Genomic DNA, 24,944 nt, shown 5'->3' with positions numbered 1-24,944 from the left:
TTGGGAGGCTGAGGCAGGAGGATTGCTTGAACCTGGGAAGTTGAGGCTCCAGTGAGCCATGATCGCACCACTGTACTCCAGTCTGGGCCACAGAGCCAGACCCTGCCTGTCTCAAAATAAAGGAAAGAAAGAGAAGAAAATAAAAAGAATTCTAGTGGTGTGGTATGGAAGACACATTGTCAGCAGACTAAGGTTGTATCTTTGTAACCACAAGGATTGAAAGAGAATTGAAGGAGAATAACTTTCTCACAAGGTGATTCAATGGTATTTAGTGCTGTTTCTATGTACCATCAAAAATCCTTACTACACACAGCATATTATAACAGCATCTTCTTGTCCACATGAGCCCAGAAATTAGTCATCAAAGCAGAAAAGTCTTTGAAACATTGATCTCCAAGAAAGTAGATCATTATCTGCTCTTTCAATCTGACCAAATTGATACACTTGGTTATGTTTGCAGGTTAAAGAGGAAATGATGGACAACAGAAGCAACTCTAGTCTGCCTGACAAACTTCCCATCTTCTCCAATTCTGCCTGCTTGCCAATGACCAGGTCTTTCTATCTGGAGCCCACGATCACTTTCCACCTGCACCCGGAGGCCCCGGTGCCATCCCCTTATTCTGAGGAGCTGCCACTGCTGCCTTTTCCCAGTGACTCCCTCATCATGGGAAATTATGGTGAAACCTGCCCCTTCTCTTTCCCGATGCCTTATCCAAATTACAGAAGGTGTGAGTACTCCTATGGACCGGCCTTCATCCGGAAAAGGAACGAGCGGGAAAGGCAGCGGGTGAAATGTGTCAATGAAGGCTACGCCCAGCTCCGCCATCATCTGCCAGAGGAGTATTTGGAGAAACGACTCAGCAAAGTGGAAACCCTCAGAGCTGCAATCAAGTACATTAACTACCTGCAGTCTCTTCTGTACCCTGATAAAGCCGACACCAAGAATGACCCTGGAAAATGTTCCTCCACGATAGCAACCACCAGCCGCCATGCCGACTCTATGTTCAGAATTGTTTGAGTCAGTGTTTCCAAATAGAAATGAATAATATCACAAAATGGGGTCTCCTACAGCATCGTTTGATAGTTTTTCCTGAATGTAATTTCTGTGTGGGCAGGAAATAGCTCAAATGCTAACCTATGCTGGGTATTACTCAATTGTACTAAACATGATCTCATGTAGATTGAGGAGCTGCTTTACGTCTTTCATGAACTCTAGGGGAGCAGGGGGCCCCAGACTCTCTGCATGTCTCACCCTGCCCATCTCACACTCTTGACCAGGGACTCAGGCATGAGAAGCTTTTGTGGAAGCCTTTAAGGTGTGTGCTGGTCATCTCCTCACTGTAGCTCCATGCTGAGCAATCACAATGAACCTCCCTTCATTTGTCAACATTTGGAGATTTTTTTTAAAGAGTGTGTTCTGCATCTTATTTTTGTGGACAACACTTTTCTTACCAGCAAGAACACAGCCCAAGCAAGGGACCCAGTAACCTTTCAAAACCCAAACTGCTGCCCGCAGTGACGGCCCAGGGTCCTCCATGGAGAGGACAGGCATCTTCCTTTCCCACCAGGAAGGAGTCAGCCTGGAGCCCCTGGAGATTTTTATTTACTGGGGATTGACAAGAAGTCACCATCCTGGGAAAGTGTCTTGGGGCTAATGCAAAAGTAGTTTACAAAACCTTGTTATTTGAAATTATTTCAGGTGCATCACTTTCCTGCACGTAGACTTCCTCAGGCAGCTTAGTATAAGGTTTAAGAAGGCAGGCCTGCATTTGCAGTATAACTCTGCTGCCTCTTCTCTATGTCTCGGTTCTGCTCCACAAAATGAGAATAACAGCAATTCCCATGTGTTTATGATGATGATGAACAGAACCTGACATATAGTAAGTATTCATAATCATTAAAAACATTTATTTAGAGATGCGGTCTTGCTATGTTGCCCAGGCTGGTCTTGAACTTCTAGCCTCAAACGATCCTCCCACCCCTACCTCCTAAGGTGTTGGGATTACAGGTGTGAGCCACTGTGCTTGGTCATCAGTACTGATTATTATCATTATCTTGTCTTGTCTATAATATCACCATTCCCAGGTTCTCTAAGTGAGAAAAGCTGGAGCTGCCAGGCCTTTCCTTCATACCCAGGAAGGATAGTCCCTGCCTGGTATGTTGGAGTCTGCTTTCAAAATGTGTCTATTTCTGCTTCCATGGCCAGCTTCAGCTCTTTCTTCTCCTTTAACTCCCAGATCCCATGTGTCTCCAGGCCTAGTCAAGAACCTATCACACACTGTAAGGAGGCTGAGGCAGGAGAATTGCTTGAGCCCAGGAGGCGGAGGTTGCAGTGAGCCGAGATCGCGCCATTGCACTCCATTCTGGGTAACAAGAGCGAAACTCCGTCTCCAAAAAAAAAAAAAAAAAAGAACCTATCACACACTGTCTATCACACTCACCTCCATTGCTATGCTTCTATGAAGTCTTCACCAACTTTCTATCCCAGCTGTTACTTGTTCCTTTATTTCGTATAAATACTTCTCTTGTGGCTGCTATCCCACTATCTTTAGACACTTTACACACCTGTCTCTGTCTTCTTCAGTAGACTGCAAGCTCCTTGAAGATGATTCATTCAGCCTTATCTTATATTCCTAGTACCCAGCAAAGCGCCTTGAATCAGGAAGGTGCCGGTGATTATCTGTTACTATTTTCTTACTCCAGTCCCATCACCTGTGTCTGGGTCATTGGTAGCAGTCTCCCGTCTGTCCTCCTGGGCTGTGTTCTCAACAAGCTCCACCCTCATTCTCTCTGAAAGTATTTCATGTCACTTTGTCGCTTAAGCTGCCTGATGACTTCTGAATGCCATCTTGTTTAAATTTATCAGCTTAGTTTTCAAAGCTCCCTACTGCAAAACAAAGCAGCAAACATAAGAAGCCACGTTTTCTCATCTGTTTGCCAGCAACGTTTCACAAAGCCCCTGACTCTTACCTCAGGCAGCTATTTCACTCTCAGGAAAGACGCTTTGCAGACACAACAGGACAGAGTACACGCCCCTCTCCCTCCTCCACCCTGTCTCCTGAGTTGCTAAATTCCTTAAAAGAACATGGAATACTACACAGCCATAAAAAATGATGAGTTCTTGTCCTTTGTAGGGACTTGGATGAATCTGGAAGCCATCATTCTCAGCAAACTGACAAAAACAGAAAGCCAAGCACTGAATGTTCTCACGCATAGGTGGATGTTGAACAATGAGAACACGTGGACTTAGGGAGGGGAGCATCACACACTGGGGGCAGTTGGGGGCGGTAGGGGAGGGACAGAGAGGTGGGGGCAGGGTGGGGAGGGATAACATGGGGAGAAATGCTGGATATAGTATACACCTAAAGTAAAATTTAAAAAAAAGATAAATGGCCTGAGTTTTGGCCTTTTCCTATACGTACGCTAATGTCTGATGGAGTTAGCGATGATCCTTTGTATCTGTAACCAGAATTACTCTCACATCCAAACCCTGATGCGCGTCTGCTTTACGTGATTTTGCACGTACTGAACCCATTTCCCCAAACAGAAAATCAGTCTTGCAACTGTATCCTTTTCTCTTCTCTCTTGCTTCCTACCTATACTAGAATATTCTTTTTCCCTCCTCCACTGAAATCCCACTGTCTCATTCAAGAATCCTTCTCTCACAGCAGAGACTTTGTGGGTCTTTCTTAAACTCTAACTTTGTGTGCCAAATAACTCAGCCTCAGTATACGGTCCTGGGCAGCAGGCATTCTCCCGACTATGAAATTATGCTCCGGGAGGGCAGTGATCAGTTGAGAGGCTTTCAGTTGCAAGTAAGGAAAAGCCCAATCCAGAGTGGCATAATCAATAAGGGGAATTACTGGCTCGCATAGCTGAGGCCTAGCGCAGCAGCACTGCCTGCAGGCAAGACTCAAAACTGTCACTGAGAATCTATTTTCAGCTGGGCCTGGTGGCGCATGTCTGTGATCTGAGCACCTCGGGAGACTGAGGCAAAAGGATCCCTTGAGCCCAGGAGTTTGAGGCCAGCCTGGGCAACCCTGTCTCAAAACAAACAATTTTCTGAGGTCTATCCTCTCTGACTTTCTCTGGGAATTGCTTCAGTGTCCCTAAAAGCCTGTCAGAGGCTCTGAGAACAATCAGCTTTCTTGTTCGGGTATAGGAAGAGAAAGCCTTTATCCCAGGATTCCCAACCAAAGTCTCCAGATTCCTGCTAATTGGAGGGGTTCAGGAACACCAGGAACACACCCCTGTCTAACCAACCGCTGGGGCCGGATGGGGATGGAAGGGGTGGCTGTCACCCACTCTACCCCTGGAGCTGGCCCCAGCCTTCCTATCCACATGGCCCTGCCAACCCAAACAGGACCTGGAAGAAGGCAGAAATGGATATGGGGGCGACACCTCCAAACATGCCTGCATCGTAGGCACATAATCAGTGCACAATGACTTATCAGAGGCCTCCAAGTCCCAGCCCCTCCCATGAGCAGAGTCTGGACTTCTGTTCCTTTGCCACCAGTGTCCCCACCTCTCACTCCAAATGGTCCCAACACCTCAGCTCAACGGAGTCCTGCCTGTTACAGATAAACAGGCCTACACATTTGATTATTTTGGTTTAGACGAGGGACAAATTCTAGAGTCCCCAGGCTGCCAGTGGCTCCCCCACCCCCACCTTTAGTGAGTACAGGGAGGAGGCCCTAAGTTTCTGCAGGGGTGGCTCCTCCCACACAGGAGTCCCCTGGATCTACGAGGGCTTCCCACCACCACTGACTCTTCTAGCAGTGGGCACACGGCGCTTTGGAGAACTGAGGCCACGCTGGCCTTTCTCTCTCCCTCTTCCTTCTCCTCCTCTTTAAAAGGAAACCTGGAGAACACCCCCTCCTGTCTGTCCCCCCACCTGCCTCCCAAGGCCTCCTGCCCCCCTCTCCACATGCTCAGTGCACTCACTGGCCACAGACGACAGCGTCCTCAGGCTGCCTCCATGGCAACCGGCGTGGCAACCAGGAGTTGGTCGGTTGGGCTGAGGCCCTGAGCTCCAACTATCAGAAGGTGCCTGAGGCTAAGGTAGAGGTTGGGCGTTTGGGGCTGTGGGTAAGTCCTTTTGGGGGTCAGACCTGTGGCGTGGGCAGGGGCAGACCCTCACCAGGCTCTGGCAGGCTGCAGCAGTGCGGCTTGATCGTGGGCCCCGGGTAGCAGCTGTCTCCTCTGAACGTGGCTACAAAGGGGGTGGGCGGCCCTGAGATCGCAGCTCACCTGGGGCCAGAATGAGCCTTGCAGGTGGCCCGGGAGGAGGAGGGAGGATAGACACGAATAGAAGTCGAGCTGCTGAATGCGCCAGGTGCTTTCTATGTATTCTATCCTGCGTTAACTGGAGGGCAGAGGTTAAGTGAGCACGCTGCCAGCAGGTTATGAAGGAGGATTTGAAGCTGGGCTGCTCTCAACTCACAGCTCTTGCTCTTACAATCCCTTCCCTGTTTCCTGAGTGGGGGTTGCCAAGGCAGGTGACTCAAAGAGGAAACTATGAGAGTTTGGGGGAGCAGGTGGGGCCATGCATAGACTCAGCTGTCCACAGAGGCAGCTAACCGCAGAGCTGAGCCCTGCCTTGCCCAGGCGGCTGCCGCTGGCTTTGAGGTGCAGCTGAGGTAATGGTGGTGCCTGTTCTCAGGTGGATCCTCTGAAGGTCATGGAATCCTCCACGGGATCCAGGATGCCTTTGCTCAAATACTGCAGCGTGGCCACAAGCCTCAAGGCCCCTGGCTGGGACAGTGCTGCTCCACCCTGGGACCTCTCCTTCACTTACCCCGTTGCCCTCCAAGCGCCCTGGCTCACCGGGCACAAGCCCCTTGCAAGGTACCTGTCTCTGCTCCCTTAGGGGAAGCAGGTGCCCCTTTTTCCTTCATTCCTGGCTGTTGGTGGTAAACCTTGGTGGAAAGACTTGCTTCCTGAGAAGGCAGAAAGGGGTCTTCACTGTTTGGCCTATGATTGCCCTATCTGCATGGGGTCTATCACTCCAGCCTCCTAGGTGCTCCCAGAACCCTCCAGAGTTGACCTGGATTTTGTCCCACTTGGAGAAGAGCTGCAGAGGCTGCAGTTGGCACGAGTGAGAGAAGGCAGTTAGGGATGGCCAGTTACCAAGGTTATAGCTCATTTTACCATCAACAATAAGACTTGGCTGGGCTCAGTGGCTCACGCCTGTAAATCCAGCACTTTGGGAGCCCGAAGCAAGCAGATCACTTGAGGTCAGGAGTTTGAGACCAGTCTGACTAACAATGGCAAAACCCCGTCTACTAAAAATACAAAAAAATTAGCTAGGCATGGTGGTGCATGCCTGTATTCACAGCTACTTGGGAGGCTGAGGCAGGAGAACTGCTTGAACTCGAGAGGTGGAGATTGAGGTTGCAGTGGACTGAGATCATGCCCTGTACTCGAGCTTAGGCAACAGAGCTAGATTCTGTCTCAAACAAAAAAAACCAATGAGAGCTGCTCTGGCACCTTATGAGAAATCAGCTAAGGAGGAATCTCCAGGCCCTTCTTCAGGTTCCCTCAGTATCCCTCCTTTGTCTAGGATTTTCCTGAATGGGATCCTCAGTCCACTTACTAAAGGTGGATACAAGAGGGCAAAGGCACCGCAGCCTATACGCACCTGCGGAGTGTGCAAGCTCCAGGGTGCGCCTTGATCTGCCTGATGCATTCTGTCCATGTGAGGGACGTGCCAGCTTGAATGACCCTTAATGGGTCTCTTTCGTGATTCACCTGGTGGACCATCCTGTTCAAGGCCAGAGTTAAGCACTGGACTTTAGATGCCAACAAGCACAGGAAGGAAGCTGAGGGGGGCTGAAGGCAGCTCAGCATGGGCCTGCAGTGGCTCCTTGGCACCAATGGCCGGGGTGCTGTGACGGCCTGTTGATGGCAGCAGGAGGCAGACAGGCCCCCTTTGCATTCAACCATGCCTGTAAAATAAAACGGCTTCTTCCAAAACCCAAACCCTGATTCAACAACTCTCCTAGGCCAACTGGCCCTGACCACAACATTTTCCGGAACTAGCATCCCGTTCTTCTGTCCCACAGCCCCTTAGTCAGCTCCTCTGGGTTGTCCCTCCCCAAACACTTCCTCATCCCTCTAACCCCACAGCACCAAGAGGCATTACAATTTTGCCCCATTGGCATTACCACCCAAGATTCCACGCCTCATCCTGGAATCCCACGCACCACCTTAGGATTTACTTTCCTGGCACTCTTTTCTTTGTTTGATAGGGTGTCTCTGTCACTCAGGCTGGAATGCAGTAGTGCCATCTCAGCTCACTGCAACCTCTGCCTCCCAGGTTCAAGCAATCCTCCTACCCCAGCCTCCCAAGTAGCTGGGACCACAGGCTTGCACTACCACACCCAGCTAATTTTTTGTATTTGGTAGAGATGGGGTTTCACCATGTTGCCAAGACTGGTCTTGAACTCCTGAGCACAAGTGATCCATCCATATCAGCGTCCCAAAGTGCTGGGATTACAGGTGTGAGCCACACTTTTCCAGTCTGTTGTCTAGAGTCAGAACAAGTATTAATTAACTTGAATATGTCAAGGCGAATTACCTTTTGGTCGTCTTGAACCAACTCCCAATCCACCAAGGATGGTTCCCCTCACTGTCCTCTCCTTCTGCCCCTCCCAGAGGTTTACCTTATCCTGGAAGTCATAGATTGCCACTTTCCATGTGGATTTCTGTTCCACCTGCCTTGTGTGCTGTGGTGCGCCTCAGATCTGTGAAACGTGTTTCTTGATGTGTTTAGAGCTTGTTGCTCTCCATTACTTCCATTGCTTTTTTCCAGCTACGCCTCTTCTTGTCCGTGTCTCCACATTGCCAATCCAGCATGTCAGGGGTCTGGCTGGCTGGGAAGAGCTGGAGATGCTGCCAACACATGGGTCCTGGCAAGAAGGGAAGCAGACGGCTTTTACTACAGGGCTCAAATAAAGGCCGCTCCTGAGGCAAGTCCCTGGCCCCCAGCATCTCGCTGGCGTGCTCTTCTGGGTGGCCCTGTCATACTCGACACGTCTTAGCTGTGTGCATCCCACAGGCTGGTTTCTTGGATAAGCACAGCTCTCCCAATGCCATGCTGTAGAAGTGAACATGAAATACCAGTGGGTATATTAGTTTGCTAGGGCTGCATAGCAAAGTGCCACAAACGGAGTGGCTTAAATCACAGACATCTATCATCTCCCATTTCTGGAGGCTAGAGGTCTAGGGGTTGGCAGAGTTGGTTCCTACTGGGAGCTGTGAGGAAGAACCATTCCCATGTCCTGCTTCTGGCTTCTCATGGCTTGCTGGCAGGCTTTGGTGTCCCTCAGCTTACAGAAGAATCACTTTGATCTCTGCCTTTCCCTTCACAGGGCTTTCTCCCTAATGTGTCTGCCCACAGTCCCCCCTTTATAAGGACATCAACCACACTGGATTAGGGACCTGCCATATTCAGTCCTCGTCTTAACTAATTACATTTCCCATGACCCTATTCCCAAATAAGGTCACATTCTGGAGGCTATGACTTCAACATATGAATTTGGCAGGGGGCTAGGCATGGTGGCTCATGCCTGTAATCCCAGCACTTTGAGAGGTGGCAATGGGAGGATCACTTGAGGCCAGGACTTCGAGACCAGCCTGGGCAACATAGTGAGACCCTGTCTCTACCAAAAATTTAGACAGGCATGGCGGCACATGGCTGTAATCCCAATTTCTTGGGAGGCTGAGGCAGGAGGATCACTTGAGCCCCAAACTGATGGCCCCACTGCACTTCAGCCTGTGGGAATAGGGTGGAGGTGGGGAACGGGACACATTCAATGCATAACAGAAAAGAAAATTCACTTTAAAAGCACTTTGTTGAAGAAAATTCAGTGTGTTGAATGAACACCAGCCTAAGGGAAAGAGGGACGAGATGTGTTTGCTCATGTGCACAGGTGTGTGCTGGCACACAGACGCACACGCGCCATGCTGGGGGCCAGGCCTGGCCTGTACTTCAGTGGCTACTCACTTCTTCTTGTTTTGTTTTTCTTTTTTTCAGAGTCAGACTTTGTGAATGTAGATTCAAAAGGGAAGACTAGTGTAAATTCTCAAAAAATACGAGTTTCAGAATTTCCAATAAAGTCAATTTTCAGCTAGGTGCAGTAGCTCACACCTGTAATCACAGCACTTTGGGAGGCTGACACAGGCCCACCACGAGGTGAGGAGTTTGAGACCAGCCTGGCCAATGTGGTGAAACCCTGTCTCTACTAAAAATACAAAAATTAGCTGGGTGTGGTGGTACGCACCTGTAATCCCAGCTACTCAGGAAGCTGAGGCAAGAGAATCACTTGAACCTGGGAGGCAGAGGTTGTGGTGAGCCAAGACTGCACCATTGCACTTTAGCCTGGGTGACAAGAGCGAAATTCTCAAAAAAAGTCAGTTTTCAAATTTTCAAGTAACCAGTATGTGAATTAAAATGAAATGCTAGCAAAGCTTTGCTCAAATATAGGTTCTGTCCAGTGATTTGATAAAAATAATTTATAACCAGGTTGTATTTCTCTTCTAAATCATACCAAGTACTTGGAACAGCTTGTACTTTTAAGTAGCTCCAGTACTGTTCTCTCTCTTTCACTATTGATTTGCTTAGCTAACCCTAAGGGCAGTGCTGAGGGCGGCTCTGTGGCCTCAATCACTTCTTGCCCACATGAGCCTCACAGGTGAATGACAAACCATCCATCCCTGCTTGGTCTTGGACACAGGAATGATGCTTCTTAGGGGTGCTGGAAGGATGGGATTGCATTGAGAAAAGGTCCAGGGAGGACCCAGGTTAATTCTGGCAATTGCAGGTCAAAAATTTGGTAGAAGGAAAGAAAACCAAGCAAAGGAAGGGAATGGAAAGGGGGAGGCAGGAAGTGATCCACAAGAGTTGCCCATGGCAGGAAGAGATTCAGGAAACTGTGACCACACCACAGCCTGCCTGTCTCAGCTATGACTGACTCAAACCAGCATCTGCCCCGTCCCTTCTTTAGGTGCCTGTCAGTGTTTGGAAGGCAGCCCCTGGGCCTGATTTGGGGGCATCATAGGGAACCTGGGTGTTCCCTTCTGTACTTTGTAATGCCAGGTCTTATTGAATGTTTTCTTTCCCACAGCTGGAGAGACAGGGCGCCCTACTTGTGGAATTTGAGGCTCCTCTTGTCGCAGGCCCAAAGCTGCCAGCCCAGCAGCTGAGTGTGGTCTTAGAAGAGAATGTCATTCCGCTCTCACCATCTGTAGGATACTCACTGAGACCAGGGGACACAGTGCTGGCACTCTGGGAGCACGGCCAAGAGCAGTATGGCCCTGGCACCGTTCTTTTGGGCTTGGAGACGAGAGGTCCCCAGAGAGGTAAGAAAAGCTGCTCTGACCCATCAGTCCCTAGAAGGAGCCAGGCTATAATCAGGCCAGAGGAGAGAGCCAAGGGTACGTCTACAGCTTAGGGATTTCTAAGGCATTAAGAAAACTTGCTTGCTTGCCTGCTGCTTAATCTTGAGGCAGCAACAGATCCCTTAAGATGCACATTGTATCTTTCAGATTATTAAAAAAAAACTTGTAATCAGGGAATATGGCCTAAAACTCTCACGTGTGTGTTGGTTAGCTAACCATGGTTTAGCTACTCATGACCCAACCATTCAGGTCCTCCAGGGACTGGACAGTCCTGGGTCAGTCAGCACCATTGTAATTCAGAGAATGACAGGAGTCTTCTGAGAATGCATTTTGGTTTCAACAAGAAAAGTGAGCCCCTGTGGGCCACGGTAGTCCAGGAGGCAGGTAGGCTCAGGCAAGTTCTTGGGAAGTGGAGGTGCCGGTGCCGGTGCCGATGAAGGATGTTCTTGGCAGGCTCTCCACGGAGAGGTGCATGTGAGGAGCCAGGCGGCCAGAGCAGAGGGGCCTAAAACTCTGCCTTTGCCTGTGCAGATGGAAGAGCCTTTATCCCACAATTAGGAAGTGGAAGTTACTTGGGAGGCTGAGGCAGGAGGACGGCTTGAGCCTGGAAGGTTGAGGCTGCAGTGGGCCATCACTGTGCCACTGTACTCCAGCCTGAGCCAGACCCTGTCTCAGGAAAAAAAATAGAGATAATTATATAACTATAATGAAATGTTGCTGTTTTCTGTTACATAGCATCAAAGGAAGAAGAAATCACTGTTTATTTCTGGAATGGCAAAACCGCTAAAGTTCCCTTAGGTGGGGTCCAGTGGGTGTCCCCGGCCATCTGGAAGAAGGCTGTGGAGCAGCTGCACAAGCCTTTCACCAGGGAGCACCCCAGGCCCCTCCACTGGGCCCCTTGCTGCCCTCTGCTGGGGCCAGTCACTGGGTGCCTGACTAGCGAGCTTCCTCCGGGCACTCCATTCCTGCACCCTCTCTGCCGCCCTCAGGCCTGCTGCCAGCTGCTGTGCCAGGCCTGCCTCTGTGGCTGCCCCTCATGTGGCACCACCTGGTGGCCTCTAACCAGGACCTCAGAAGTCACAGCCAGAGAACTTTCAGAGTTGGAGCTGGAGCCCACAGCACAGCTTTTGCCCCTGGAAGGTCCTAAAGAGGAGAAAGTAGCAAGGCACGCTCCTCTGGCTGTTTCTTCCTCCTCATCCTCCTCCCATGAACAAGATGATGTGGAGAATGATCTGGAGATGGGCCCTCCCCAGAGACTGATGGTGAACAGTGCAGTCAACACAGATCCTATCCTTCTTGAGACACCTCTGAGGCAGAGTGGCCTCTGTCAGCCTGGGTGGAGGTACTGGAGGAGAAATGGGCCTGAGCCACACCCTGGGAAGCCAGGTATACCAGGGGAGTGGGCTTGCCTTCTAAGGCAGGGGCTGGGGCCCTGGCTCCCTTCCCTCCATGTCCCTTAGGAATCTGATGCACGTGTCCACTCTGTTGAGACTGGAAGTAATCCTTGGGAGTCTGGTCATGCTGAAGAGGAGGCTGTGGAAAGAGGGAAATAGCAGGTTTCCATTTCAGCTATGAGGCCTAAAAATCAGAAGGATGAACGGATATTTGTGCTAAGGTTGCATGCCTATTTAATACCTGCCTTTTGGCCGGGCGCGGTGGCTCAAGCCTGTAATCCCAGCACTTTGGGAGGCCGAGGCGGGTGGATCACGAGGTCAAGAGATCGAGACCATCCTGGTCAACATGGTGAAACCCCGTCTCTACTAAAAATACGAAAAACTAGCTGGGCATGGTGGCTCGTGCCTTTAATCCCAGCTACTCAGGAGGCTGAGGCAGGAGAATTGCCTGAACCCAGGAGGCGGAGGTTGCGGTGAGCCGAGATCGCGCCATTGCACTCCAGCCTGGGTAACAAGAGCGAAACTCCGTCTCAAAAAAAAAAAAAAAAAAAAAAAAAAACCTGCCTTTTTCTTTCTTTACTAGTCGCTACCAACAGGGCACTGCCATTTCTGTTTTTAGCCCCCTCCTCTTTTTTTTTTTGGAGGCCTTGGTTTTTCTCTAGATGAACAGTCCAAATACCTCCAGGTATTGATGAGAGTCGATGCACTGAGGCATAAAAACTGGTCTTAAGCACTGGTCATGAGGCCCCACTCTCCTGCTGGGCCCTTCCATAAGTGAGCAGGGAGGACCTGGAACTGCCACGTGCTGCTCACCCCTCACAGCCGACAGGGCGGCCATGTCCTGTTGCTGCTGGCAGCCTGCAGCCGGCCCCACACCGCATTGCCTCCCGCTGAGAACCCTGGTGTGCCCTGCTAGGTTCAGGGAGCCCACTCTAAATTCCCAAAGGAGCCCGGAAAGAGCAGAAGCCGGTCAGAGCTGTGTGAAGGAGGTGGCCTGGATAACTCCTCGACAAGATTCTGAGGTCCCTGGGGTCACTGAATATTCAGTGGAGTATCAGGGCAGGTAGGCTGTGAGGTGAAGAAACACCACTGCTAAGGGCTTAGATCTGTAGGCACTGCCCACACTGGGCCCACTTTCTTTATTATCACTTGTAGAGAGGGCATAAAGAAAATGATACCAAACTCTAGAGTTTTCATGCTAAATTCTCCATAGCTCCCAATGCCTCCTGCTCCAGGAGACCCTGGAGAAAGCAAGCTGTACCTACCCAACAGACAGGGGTCCGTGGGGAGCAACTGAGACAGTGCCAAGCCCAGCACAAGGGAAAGGAACAACCCGAGGGGCCGTGGGGGCCAGACATACCCCAGGTACCGCATCTGTGTTCCCATTGCTGTGGCTTGCTCCATAGCAATCTCTAGAAGGGTTCCAAACCTGATTAAATACAAATTTCCCCTGGCCCTACATTTACACAGCTCTTACCGCTACTGCCCAAAGCCACTTACACCTACAGTCTCTCTCCAGCACCACATTTAAACAGATTCACTCCAAAGTTATCTTCTCCCCCAAAATAAATTCTAATAATTGACTATAAAGAAGAGAAATAGTATCTTCAGGTAGTTGGCCTGGCTTTCCTGCTAGGTACTGAATCTTGTGTTGTGCTTTAGGGAAAGTTCCTGGGCTGACCCGTGAGCATCATCGTCAGCACCTTCCCAAATATATGGAGGACATGACCGAGAGTAGGTGTGGAGACATGGCCGTCCCCAGCCCTTCCCACACATGCAGAACTGCCTGTCATGGCTCACAGAAAACCATGTGTGGGTCAGGGCGGAAACAAGGCAAACACCAGAGCTTTGCTTTTCTCCCCTCCAGGTTTTATATCTTTTAAAGAATATGTGCTGTTTTGCTTCTCCTAAACATGCTTGATGTTTAATCCATTCTTGCTCTCAGTACTTGATATCCATTTTGTCGAGTGCTAATGCTCAACAGTCAACCTTGAGCTTTGCCTCTCACAAAAGCTCTTGCATAGGTTTCTCTGCCCTCCACACTTTCCATTACTTGCAGTTACAGGCAGTGAGAGGTTACAGTTAGATCCTAACAGTCCTAGGAAGGCCAGATTGTCAGTGGCTGGCAGGGAGGTGCTTTCTGCCTCTTTTGCTTGTGACTGAAACAGGATTCAATCTGTAAGTTTAAAAGAAACTTAAAAGCGTGCCTTCCCTTTTAGATCATTCTATTCCTCAGGAAGTCACATCTCCCATTATTTCTGTTTTGCCCCATTATTTTCTTATTTTTAGAGACAGGGTCTCACTGTTCACCCAGGCGGGAGTGCAATGGCACAATCATAGCTCACTGTAGCCTCGAACTCCTGGGCTCGAGCAATCCTCCTGCCTCAGCCTTCCAAATAGTTGAGACTACAGGTGTGCACCAATGTACCCAGTTTAATTTCTTAAAACTTGTTTTTCTTTCTTTTTTTTTTTTTTCAATGAGACAGAGTCTTGCTGTGTTGCCCAGGCTGGAATGCAATGGCATGGTCTTGGTTCACTGCAGCCTCCACCTCCCAGGTTCAAGCAATTCTCCTGCCCCAGCCTCCCAGTAGCTCGGATTATAGGTACCCGCCACCGTGCCCGGCTAATTTTTGTATTTTTGGTAGAGATGGGATTTCACCATGCTGGCCAGGCTGGTCTCGAACTCCTGACCTCTTGATCTACCCACCTCGGCCTCCCAAAGGGCTGGGATTAGAAGTGTGAGCCACCACACCCGGCCTAAAACTTGTTTTTCCATAGCGTGTAGTGTCTTCTTTGTGGTCTGTGTTATCAGTGATCAGCGAATGTGTCGAAGCACCTTTAACTGGTGGCAATTGGTTACCTTTGCTTGCCCTGCTGGCAGTTTAAAAAACACATCTAATAACTTCTTCACAACTCCAAATCTTGGGTATCAGGTAATCTTTCCCTAAACCATATTGGCCAGAAATGTTAATACATTTCATTAAATTTAAGATAACACAACACTTTTTGGGAGGCTAAGGCTGGAGGGTTGCTTGATCCCAGGAGTTCAAGACCAGCCTGGGGTACAGCCTGTTTCTTTAAAAACTAAAAAATTAGCCAAGCATGGTGGTGTGCACCTGTGGTCCTGGCTACTAGGGTGGTGGTGAAGAGTGGGTGGATGACTTGAGCCCAGGAAGTTGAGACTGCAGTGAGCTGTGATCATGCCACTGCATTCCAGTCTGGGTGATACAGCAAATATATATTTCCTTGTCTCAAATATATAATAAGTCAATGAAAAGAAAACAATGATGTGAACTGACAGATACTTCAGTGATCCTTGTTTTAGTTCTATTTAACCCAACAAAATGGTGGCATATTCAACTTAAGTAATTGACTTTTGCATTTAGGAACAATATATTCCAACATCTGGAAAGAAGAAAAGGATTGCAAACAGCAGAGAGTACAAACCGTAGTATGGGGGACTACCAAGGAGCTGGTCTCAAAAGCAACCAACACGAAGCCACCACAGACCCTGCCGGGGAAAGTTGAACACAGAAGGCGGAGTCAGAGCCCTGCAATATGTCAGTGGAACAAGAATTCCCCTTAGACTAAGAGCGCCAAGGATCTAGGTAAAGCAGAATGGCTGAAAACGACTTCCTAAAGACTCCTCACATGAGTCTTAGACCCTTTGGGTCACATCCCCTTTGAGAACAGTAAAACTTATGGTTCCTTTTCACAGAAGAATGCACATGCCCTCAATTGTGCATGTAATTTCCAAAGGCTTACAGAACCCATGAATTTAATCACAGGCTTCTTGGTGGTACAAGGATTCCCATTTAAATGACCCTCTGTACTATGGTATTGGGTAGGGGCCTCCTTTATTAGGCCCCCATATTAGGAATATGGAGTCTCTTCCTCACTAAGAATAATACAGCCCTACTTAAAACTTTGTTTCCATCATATGAAATACTGGCACCTTTCCCAAGGAAAGGTTTATGTTCAAAATGAGATAATCACCAGGCAGCAAAACTGGGAGATGTCACAGTACTGCTGTGGCAGCTACAAGAAGTTTGGGCCACAGCAATAACTTTTTTTTTTTTTTTTGAGACAGGGTCTCACTCTGTCACTCAGGCTGGAATGCAGTGGCATAATCAAGGCTCACTATGGCCTTGAATTCCCAGGCTCAAGTGAGCCTCCCACCCGAGTCTCTGGAGTGGCTGGGACTACTGGCACATGCTACCACACCTGGCTAATTTTTTTTACTTTTTGTAGAGATAAGGTCTCACCATGTTGCCAAGGCTGGTCTTGATCACTGGGCTCAAGTGATCCTCCTGCCTTGGCTTCCCAAAATGTTGAGATTACAGTTATGAGCCACTGTACTCGGCCACATTAATGCCTATTTAAAATCAGTGACTTTTGGTTCTTAAAACTGCAGTCAGCATAACAATCTATGGATTCTTTCCTCCTTTTATAGGTAAAGAATAAAGATGGTAAATACTTGAGGAGAGTTATACAGAGTGGCTAAGGTCTTCTTCAAGGGAAGGAGGCAGAGGATGGGCCACAGATAATAGTCAAATAACCAGCAGCATCTCCCCCCCATGAAGACCTCCCCACAGATGAGCAGCAGAAAGGCACCTGCTATGGAGTGTGGGCGCAGGAGTGTGGGGGCCCTGCCCTGGGGCTTCCTGCCAGGGCCCTGGTGAAGCTGCTTTAAGATGCCTCTTCCATGGAAGAGGGCGTTAGCCTAGTTTGGGCAAATAGGTTCAGAGCCACTCTGCCAAATTTCCATAAAGCCTACAGTTGTACATGAGTGACATTTTGTTTTACCTTTTAATAACAATAAAAATGAATTTGAATTATCTTCATTTCCAAATCTCTTTATTATCATAATTAACCTTTACTTGGAAAGCAAGCAGTAAAATCTCTTCAGACAGCATGATTAGATTACTGTCAGGCAAACAAGGATGGAGGACTTCTACACCCTCAAGAAAGGCACACTGAAAGCCACAGATTCCAGTTCCCGGGAAGGCTGACCCAGTCAGCACTAAAAACAGGATTAGTGTATAGCTATTAAGAGAATCATACAGTGGCTTTATTCTTACTGTTTAAAAAAAGGTGATGGTCAACATCACACAGGGAAGACTAGGTCCACAGTTTGTCCAGAATCAACTGCTACCACATGAGTCTTCTTGGTTAAGTCATTTGAGCCCACAGTGACAGAATAGGTCCCTGGATATACTTCTATGTAGAGGTCCTTAGAGACGTTCTCAGCCTGGAAGGAAAAGAGGTTATCAGCAGTTGAGAGATTTTATATCCCAGTGCCACCATGGACCCCACCAGGCTACCTGTGCATGCAGAGGTGTGATGGAATGAAGCACTCATGTGGGAGACAGAGGTCCTGCTTTCAAGGCTCAGCCTGCTCAAGTACAACACTGTCATTTTTGGAGGTCTCAGCCTTTCCTTATTTCTAGAACTGTGATAATACCTACCTGACAAATAAGCATGTGAAAACGCTTTGTAAATGCTAAGTGTTACAGGAACATGAAGGATTATAAAAAGAACACTCTACTTGGAGTTATGCAGAGGGAAAGGCTAGAGGCCACTGTCCTGAGGATCAGAAGTAGATAGTGGCACTTAACTCAGATAAGCAGCAATGGCAAGGTACTCAGGCGTAATGAGAGCCATTCTTTTAAACCGTGCTTTGCTAAGTTCACTATCAGGAAGATGATAGGCATTTCTTTCATCCTAAAGCTCAGAACAATATGAGTGGATTCCATTTTGTTACTGAAGCATCAATTCAGCTGGATGACACAACTCTCCCAGAGTACAAAACATTGGAAGCCAGAGTTAATGGAAAGATTTTTATTTAGAGCCAAACTGAGCACGGTCTTCCAAGGGTAGACTTCACTTATGGCTGGGAGGCAAGTCACAGCAGGTGTGCAGGCAGAGGATGTGTCTCAGTTCAAATGGCAAAAGGACAGAGTCACAAACCAGAAAAGAGCCTGTAATTAAGGGCCAGAGTGACAGCTGAGATGCCATTACATGCTTACTCAATGCTGAGAAGGGACCACAGGCAAAAGCTGTCAATTCTACTACCACACACAGGAAAAGCCAAACTACGGGCCAGCAAAATCCACTCAGAGGAATAAATGATCATGTTTACATTTTTACGAAATTTCCCTACTCTTTTCGCCTTGCAGATGGATTCGAAGCCAATTTTTCCCAAAGCTGTTTTATGTTGTATTCTTTCATGCCTGTCTAGTTACTTTGAAATTGGAAGTCTATAATCCTTTAACTGATGTAAATGTGTACGACAATGTCATAACTATTTATTGGTTGCCAACCATGTAAATAAAAGTAGTTTTTAGAAAATATGGTTTTATCAGAATTGCAGAAAGCCCAGGATGCTTCATTTGTCTGCAGTAAGGAAACATGGGAGGTAAGACTGCCCTGTGTGACTATTATTCTGTGGAATGTCAGCAAGTGTTGAGAGGTGTCTAAGCCTTAGCAACTTACATTTGTACTAGGAGCAGAATAGTCTTGTTACTAACTCCAGAATACTCCAAATCCCTGACTAGTATCAAACTGTATACAAACAAAAAGTTAGAAATGTACTGTGGCACCATGCTGAAGTTCCTTTCCTCAGAATTCTCGCCCTTCTAAGTTCCAAAAAGATCCTCTGGCTTCATGAACTAATGAGTACTTCATCCTAAAAAAGAAAAACTAATTATATGTTTTTATAGAAAAACATTTGTGGAAAATGAGAACAAATGCCTTCAAATGTTTTGGAACCTGATCTCACCAAATGTGTATGTTTCAGAATTTCAGCAATGGTTTTCACTGTGTTAGCAGGAGGATCAGGACCCTCCTGCTGCTTGAACAGATGGTGGAATTCCAGCAGGACCCGGTGCCAGCCCAGCTGAGCTGTAGGAACTGAGATGTGAATACTTCACATTCTTTCCAACCACAACTATGAATTCAGGCACAAAGAGTATCCCTGAAGCTTCAAGTGAAGGAAGAATACCAAGAAAACCTAATTTTACACTGAACCAAACTTTTGTGCACCCTTCTTAAGTGTAAGAACATCTCAACTTAAAAATACTATAGACAGCCCTCTAAGAACCATGTCAACTGGCTCATGGAGTTATAACGGTGATGAAACTCAGAGCCTGAGCACTTCCATACTCACAGTCTGGGATGCCTCTGGAGCATGCTCTGACACTTGATAGATGTCTCCAGGACCAAGGGAAGTCTTTCTTCTGTCTTTTCTCTGAAAAGACAAGTAGTACACCGATTTGTGCCCAAGCTTTGACCTTTGGATTATAAAGAGAAGCTTTCTTCTACCTTATTAGGAATTAGTAATTGCTCTGTCAGCTTTTTCTAAGTTGTCATCTAAGCTATTAAGGCATTTTTTAGTAAATTCTGTGAAGTATGTTTAGTCAGATGTTTACTATAATTTTCATCCTTACACAGGCTTTGGAGTCAGACACACCTGAGTTTAAGTCGTATCTCTGCTATTCACTAAGACAGATTAACTTCTCTGGGCCTTGGTTTTCCAGTCTGTAACATGGGACTCTTGGATTGCAGGGAAGATTTAAAATGCACAAGTGACTGACACTTAGGTTCTCAGTAATTCTCTTCTGTGCTTTTTCTAGGAATGAGGGTGGTTCTAAAAGGGACCACCTGACTGATAAAGGTTGACTTACAAAGTCAATTTCCCTTAGAGGGAACTTACGTTTTGTTTTTTTTTTGAGACAAAGTTTCGCTCTTGTTACCCAGGCTGGAGTGCAATGGCGCGATCTCGGCTCTCCGCCTCCTGGGTTCAGGCAATTCTCCTGCCTCAGCCTCCTGCGTAGCTGGGATTACAGGCATGCGCCACCATGCCCAGCTAATTTTTTTTGTATTTTTAGTAGAGACGGGGTTTCACCATGTTGACCAGGATGGTCTTGATCTCTTGACCTCGTGATCCACCCGCCTCGGCCTCCCAAAGTGCTGGAATTACAGGCTTGAGCCACCGCGCCCGTTTTAAAGGGAGAGATGGAAATGACTCTTCCCCACATCACCCTTTAAAGTGAGCTGTACTTAAGAGTTCAGGCTAGGCCAGAAAAGGAGGCTCAGGACTCGAGCTCTGGCACCACTCCTCCACTTTGCAGGCAGGGGAGGCATGCCAGAGGTGCTCCGACTGTGCGCTCAGCCCTTGCTCATGTCCCTGTGCCCACTCTCCCATCCTTTTCCTAAACTTCCTCCCTCTAATACCCCAAAATGGCTGACAGACCAAAGAAGTCAAGAATCCAACCTAGACTCTGGATTAGACTCTGGTCTTCAGTTTGCTATCTTTGAGTACAAGTAGGGTAGTTTAAAACAAAAGCAAAAACCTAGTCTCCTCAGAAATCATTGCTACCACCTCCTCCTTTGAATCAGTTCAGTAAGCACGATTGCTGGCATCCCCAGAATGCCATGTGGTAAAAGGTAAGTTTGTAGTGAGAGGACTTTGTTATATACTTTTACAAAAAGTATTTTGTTAATATAGATCCCTGTCCCCACACTTTCCTTTTACTTTCTGTTTTTGTTTTTTTCTTTGGAGGGGGCACCTGGATTCCCCTTCTACTTTCTTTTTAAAAATTCTGAAAGACCAGGCACTGTGGCTCCCGCCTGTAATCCCAGCACTTTGGGAGGCCAAGGCAGGTGGATCACCTGAAGTTAGGAGTTCAAGACTGGCTTGGCCAACACGGTGAAACTCTTATCTCTACTAAAAATACAAAAATTAGCCAGGAGTGGTGGTGTGTGCCTATAGTTCCAGCTACCTGGGAGGCTGAGGCAGGAGAATTATCTGGACCTGGGAGGCAGAGGTTGCAATGAGCCATGATCACACCATTGCACTCCAGTTTGGGTGACAGAGTGAGACTCCCTCTCAAAAAAAAAAAAAAAAAAAAAAATTACCAAAGTTATGACAGTTGTCACTTACCTTAAGTAAAAAATGTAATTATAAAAAATCTTCTCCCCAGCCTGGGCAACATGGCAAAACCCCATTTCTATTAAAAACATTAAAAATTAGTTGGGTGTACTGGCCTGCGCCTGTAGTCCCAGCTACTCAGGAGGCTAAGGTGGGAGGATCACCTGAGCCCAGGAAGTCAAGGCTGCAGTAAGCTGTGATTGTGCCACTGCACTCCAGCCTGGGTGAATAGAGTAAGACCCTGTCTCAAAAAAAGAAAAAAGAAAAAAAAAATTCTGTCCCTAGATAAAGAAGAGGACATTTGGAGCTCTTTTATAAAAAAAGTAGAGAAAGGGGCCAGGCACAGTGGCTCATGCCTGCAATCAGAGTGCTTTGGGAGGCTAAGGCAGGTGGATCACGAGGTCAAGAGATCGAGACCATCCTGGCCAACACTGTGAAACCCCGTCTCTACGAAAAATACGAAGATTAGCCAGGCATGATGCCACATACCTGTAATGCCAGCTACTTTGGAGCCTGAGGCAGGAGAATCGCTTGAACTGGGAGGTGGAGGTTGCAGTGAGCTAAGATCACACCACTGTACTCCAGCCTGACAACAGAGCAAGACTCTGTCTAAAAAAAAAGAAAAAAAAAAAATAGAAAAAGGATCTGTGTTGCCCAGGATAGAGTGCAGAGGATAGTCACAGGGACGATCATTGCATGCAGCATGTTCCAGGCTTAGAAGCTCTTTTCTTTAAACCTGCCAGAGAATCCCATGGCCCAGGACTGTAGGTTCAACTGAAGACCCTACAGTGGCATCAATCTTCTACTTTCGACAACCTCCTATTTCACATTCATTGCTGTAAGTTCTCTAAAGTGATGAATTTATACATTTCCGTTAAGCACTGTAATGCCAAGTCGCACAGGTATCCTTTTACACAAAGTCTAGCAAGTGCTCTTGAATATAGGGTGTTGAATCTTGGTAGACTGAAGGCATAGTGCAGGACACCTGAGGACACTTACCTGACCATTCCCTGTGTCCGAGCACATGTGCAGCTTCGACTTGCCTCTGTGATAACGATAAACATGGGTTGCCCCTCCTTCCTCTGGCACAGATGAATAATATTTCTAGAGAAGTAATGTCAAAGATGTTAGGTAACCAAATCGTCATGTCAAGTTTTCAAAACACCCTGGTATTTGGACAAAGTACAGGGAAGAAGGGAGGTAAGACAGCAAAGGTGAATTACCTGCCCTCTTGACAGGCCTCTCAAGTCATGCCCACCCAAAGTGGCTGCAGAGAAAGAAGTGCATTTGGCATCACCATGCTGCCACCTGCTGCCTCTGTAAGGCAAGAACGTTGGCCAACTAAAAGTGGGCAGGACCATGCTCTCTGCCAGGTTAAACAAATTTCACATCTTTGCCCCCATGTCAAATACAATATCCTTTCATTTCTTCCCTCCAAAAAACTGTGAACAGTTCCATGTTTATTGTCTAAGTCTCAGACAAGGACACGGGAAGAGAGGGATACATTTTCTTCAGATTTAGAAACACAGCAGGAAATGAAACATAAACCCAAGAAGTCTGCAGCCCTTTTCTCTGTGCTTCCAGCATGTGGGGGAGTGGAGGGAGAAGTCTCGAATTTAAGAAGAATTCTTCCAAAGGATGGAAAAACAGTTATATTTCTCATCTGCTTCCCTCCTCCCCCTTGAAGTTAGCCTGAGACTTGCCCTTGATAATGACTAATGATGAGGCCATCACAGGCCTGCTTGTTTTGAACACAGGGTAGAGACACTGTCTAAAAAACATGTGACCAAAAGAATGAGAAGCTGGGGAAAGCACTTGAGGACACAGACCTAAAGATGTATTTTAGTGGCTGTTTCAAACTGCAGAGGCAAACCCAGTACACAATTTTTAATTCTATCTCTAGAAAGTCAAGGGGTTTTGAGGCTCCATTTCACAATGGAGACTCGAACTGATGCATGAACTGAAAATCAAAATGAACAACAGCAATTTGCTAAACCTCAAACCAAAGACAAATATTATTCCTTTTGCTGAACCGTGAACCAAGTGTTTAATCACAGTAGAGCTGAAGTTATTGATTTTTCTAAAACCACTGAACAATACAAATAAGATAAAAATATTCCCTGAACTATTCCTTATTGGTTGGTAAACCTATGGAGTCAGGGATTCTTACAGAAGACGTAGAGGCTGGGTGCAGTGGCTCATGCCTGTAATCACAGCACTTTGGGAGGTGGAAGCAAGTGAATCACCAGGTCAGGAGTTCAAGACTAGCCTGGGCAAGATGGTGAAACCCCATCTCTACTAAAATTATAAAAATTAGGTGAGCATGGTGGCAGGTGCCTGTAATCCCACCTATTCAGGAGGCTGAGGCAGAGAATTTGCTGGAGCCTGGGAGGCAGAGGTTGCAGTGAGCTGAGACTGCACCACTGCACTCCAGCCTGCGTGATGGAGACTATCAAAAAAAAAAACCAGCAACAAAAAACAAAGAAACCCCTAATATTTAACTTACTTGCTATGGAATTCAGCAAATAAGCTATTTTTCCCCCGACTAGACTTAAAATCACTGAGGGGAGACGACCTTTTTTGACTTTTCATTGCTGTATTGTCAATTGCAGAGTTCGGCATTCAATAAAAATTTGTTGGGTGAATTCTAACTTGCATTTACGCCCTGGTTTAAGTCCTTGACTGATTACAATCTGCCCATGGAGGCTGCGCAGATGAAACAGGTAGTCTCCAGATTCCTTCCAAATTCCAGAAAGATCCATAGTGTGGTCCATCAGCAGGTGATGGGACATAGCTTTGGTTCACACCAACTTACCCCACACTGACTTGAAGTATAGTTCATGAATTCAGCCATTGTTCTGAAGGAAGCACTAAGGGTTGGGGGTCTCTCTTCTCTCTATTTGAATAAATGGCAAGTCACAGGTTAGAGCTAGGATTCCCTGCTGGAGAATCAAGCCATTCTGAATAGCCTCGTTTTTACTTATGAAAAGACTCCGCAAGTTTATGTCAGAAAGAAGGATGTTACTGAGAAAGGATTCCAACTCTAAAAGATAGACATGCAATTTATCCAGGACCTAAGAGACAGGTTTACGGGCTTTCCTCTTTTATCAGAAGATAGCTGTAAGATTTGTTTTTTAAAAAGTAATCGGCCGGGCGCGGTGGCTCATGCCTGTAATCCCAGCACTTTGGAAGGCCAAGGCGGGCAGATCACGAGGTCAAGAGATCGAGACCATCCTGGCCAATATGGTGAAACCCCGTCTCTACTAAAAATGCAAAAATTAGCCATGCGTGGTGGCACGCGCCTATGGTCCCAGCTGCACGGAGGCTGAGGCAGAAGAATCTCTTGAATCCAGGAGGCGCAGGTTGCAGCGAGCCGAGATTGCGCCACTGCACTCCAGCCTGGGGACAGAGCAAGACTTCGTCTCAAAAAAAAAAAAAAAAAAAAAAAAAGAAAGTAATCAAGCAGGACTGAATACTACCGTTATTCTACAGCTACCCAAAAAGAATCTGTCAAATGTAAAGCGTTTTGAAAGGACTTTTCCATTCATTGTCCTGATCCTTTCCAGCTTCCGCTAAGGGGAGGTTTCCTCAGGTGTTTTGTGCTGAGCTTGCTCCTGGCTGCCAGGGGGCCACTGCAGTGTGAATGACTGGGGCGGTCCCCCGCACAGCGACCCTCACCTCTCCCAGGAGAAAGCGCTGTGGGCCGGCTGCCGGCCGTCTCTCTAGGTGGGGCGCCTCCCGGGCAAGGACCCCCACGCAGCCTCTGGGACGCTCCAGCGCATGCCAGTCCACTGCCCTCCTCTTGGCCCGCTCCAGCACTTCCAGAGCCAGCCTCGCCGAGCGCTGCAGGGAACGTCGGTCCACCCCGTTCAGCGCCGCGGCCGCCAAACAGTTGTCCATGGCTCCCTGGGTGGGCACATAACATACAAACGCCGGCGGGTCAGCCGGGCTGCGGCGACCCTGCTCCAAATCCGGGTGGGAGCCCCGACCTCTACCTCCCCGGAGCCCACCGCTCCCGGCCCGCCCCCAACGCGCTCTCCAGCCGGAGCCCAACCAGGACGAGGTCTAGCGCGCCCGCCCCTTCCATTTCCGTCTCCCACCTCCGCTACGTAAGGCGCCCCGTCACCCGGACCACTCGTCAAGGCGCCTGCGCACAGCGCTGTCCTGGAAAGAACAGGCCTAGCGCTCCCGGTACCGGCGCAGCAAGCCATTGGCTG

The 24,944-nt window shown here is 47.9% G+C and overlaps 3 protein-coding genes across 3 annotated transcripts; 2 read left to right on the top strand and 1 right to left on the bottom strand.

Moving 5' to 3' along the window:
* Positions 1-472: 472 nt before the first annotated feature.
* On the top strand, positions 473-1,018 carry ASCL3 (achaete-scute family bHLH transcription factor 3). The gene has a single exon (XM_003919819.3). The coding sequence runs from the start codon at positions 473-475 to the stop codon at positions 1,016-1,018; it is 546 nt and encodes a 181-aa protein (XP_003919868.1).
* A 3,987-nt stretch (positions 1,019-5,005) lies between these two features.
* Positions 5,006-16,697, top strand: C6H11orf16 (chromosome 6 C11orf16 homolog). The gene is made up of 6 exons (XM_039471387.2): positions 5,006-5,088; positions 5,663-5,847; positions 7,814-7,970; positions 10,128-10,362; positions 11,137-11,787; positions 15,182-16,697. Exons 2-6 carry the CDS (start codon positions 5,681-5,683, stop codon positions 15,379-15,381), a joined length of 1,410 nt encoding a protein of 469 aa, XP_039327321.1. The 5' UTR covers positions 5,006-5,088; positions 5,663-5,680; the 3' UTR covers positions 15,382-16,697.
* A 147-nt stretch (positions 16,698-16,844) lies between these two features.
* AKIP1 (A-kinase interacting protein 1) lies at positions 16,845-24,893 on the bottom strand. The gene is made up of 6 exons (XM_010341788.3): positions 24,828-24,893; positions 24,406-24,633; positions 23,543-23,623; positions 21,727-21,831; positions 18,964-19,044; positions 16,845-17,046 (listed from the first exon to the last, which is right to left on the bottom strand). The coding sequence occupies exons 2-6, from the start codon at positions 24,625-24,627 to the stop codon at positions 16,903-16,905; spliced, it is 633 nt and encodes a 210-aa protein (XP_010340090.1). The 5' UTR covers positions 24,628-24,633; positions 24,828-24,893; the 3' UTR covers positions 16,845-16,902.
* Positions 24,894-24,944: the final 51 nt, after the last annotated feature.

This window comes from Saimiri boliviensis, chromosome 6 (assembly GCF_048565385.1).
Source record: "Saimiri boliviensis isolate mSaiBol1 chromosome 6, mSaiBol1.pri, whole genome shotgun sequence".
NCBI lineage: Eukaryota > Metazoa > Chordata > Mammalia > Primates > Cebidae > Saimiri > Saimiri boliviensis.
The sequence above is the reverse complement of the archived record's forward strand: the minus strand, read 5'-3'. Positions and strand labels throughout refer to the sequence as shown.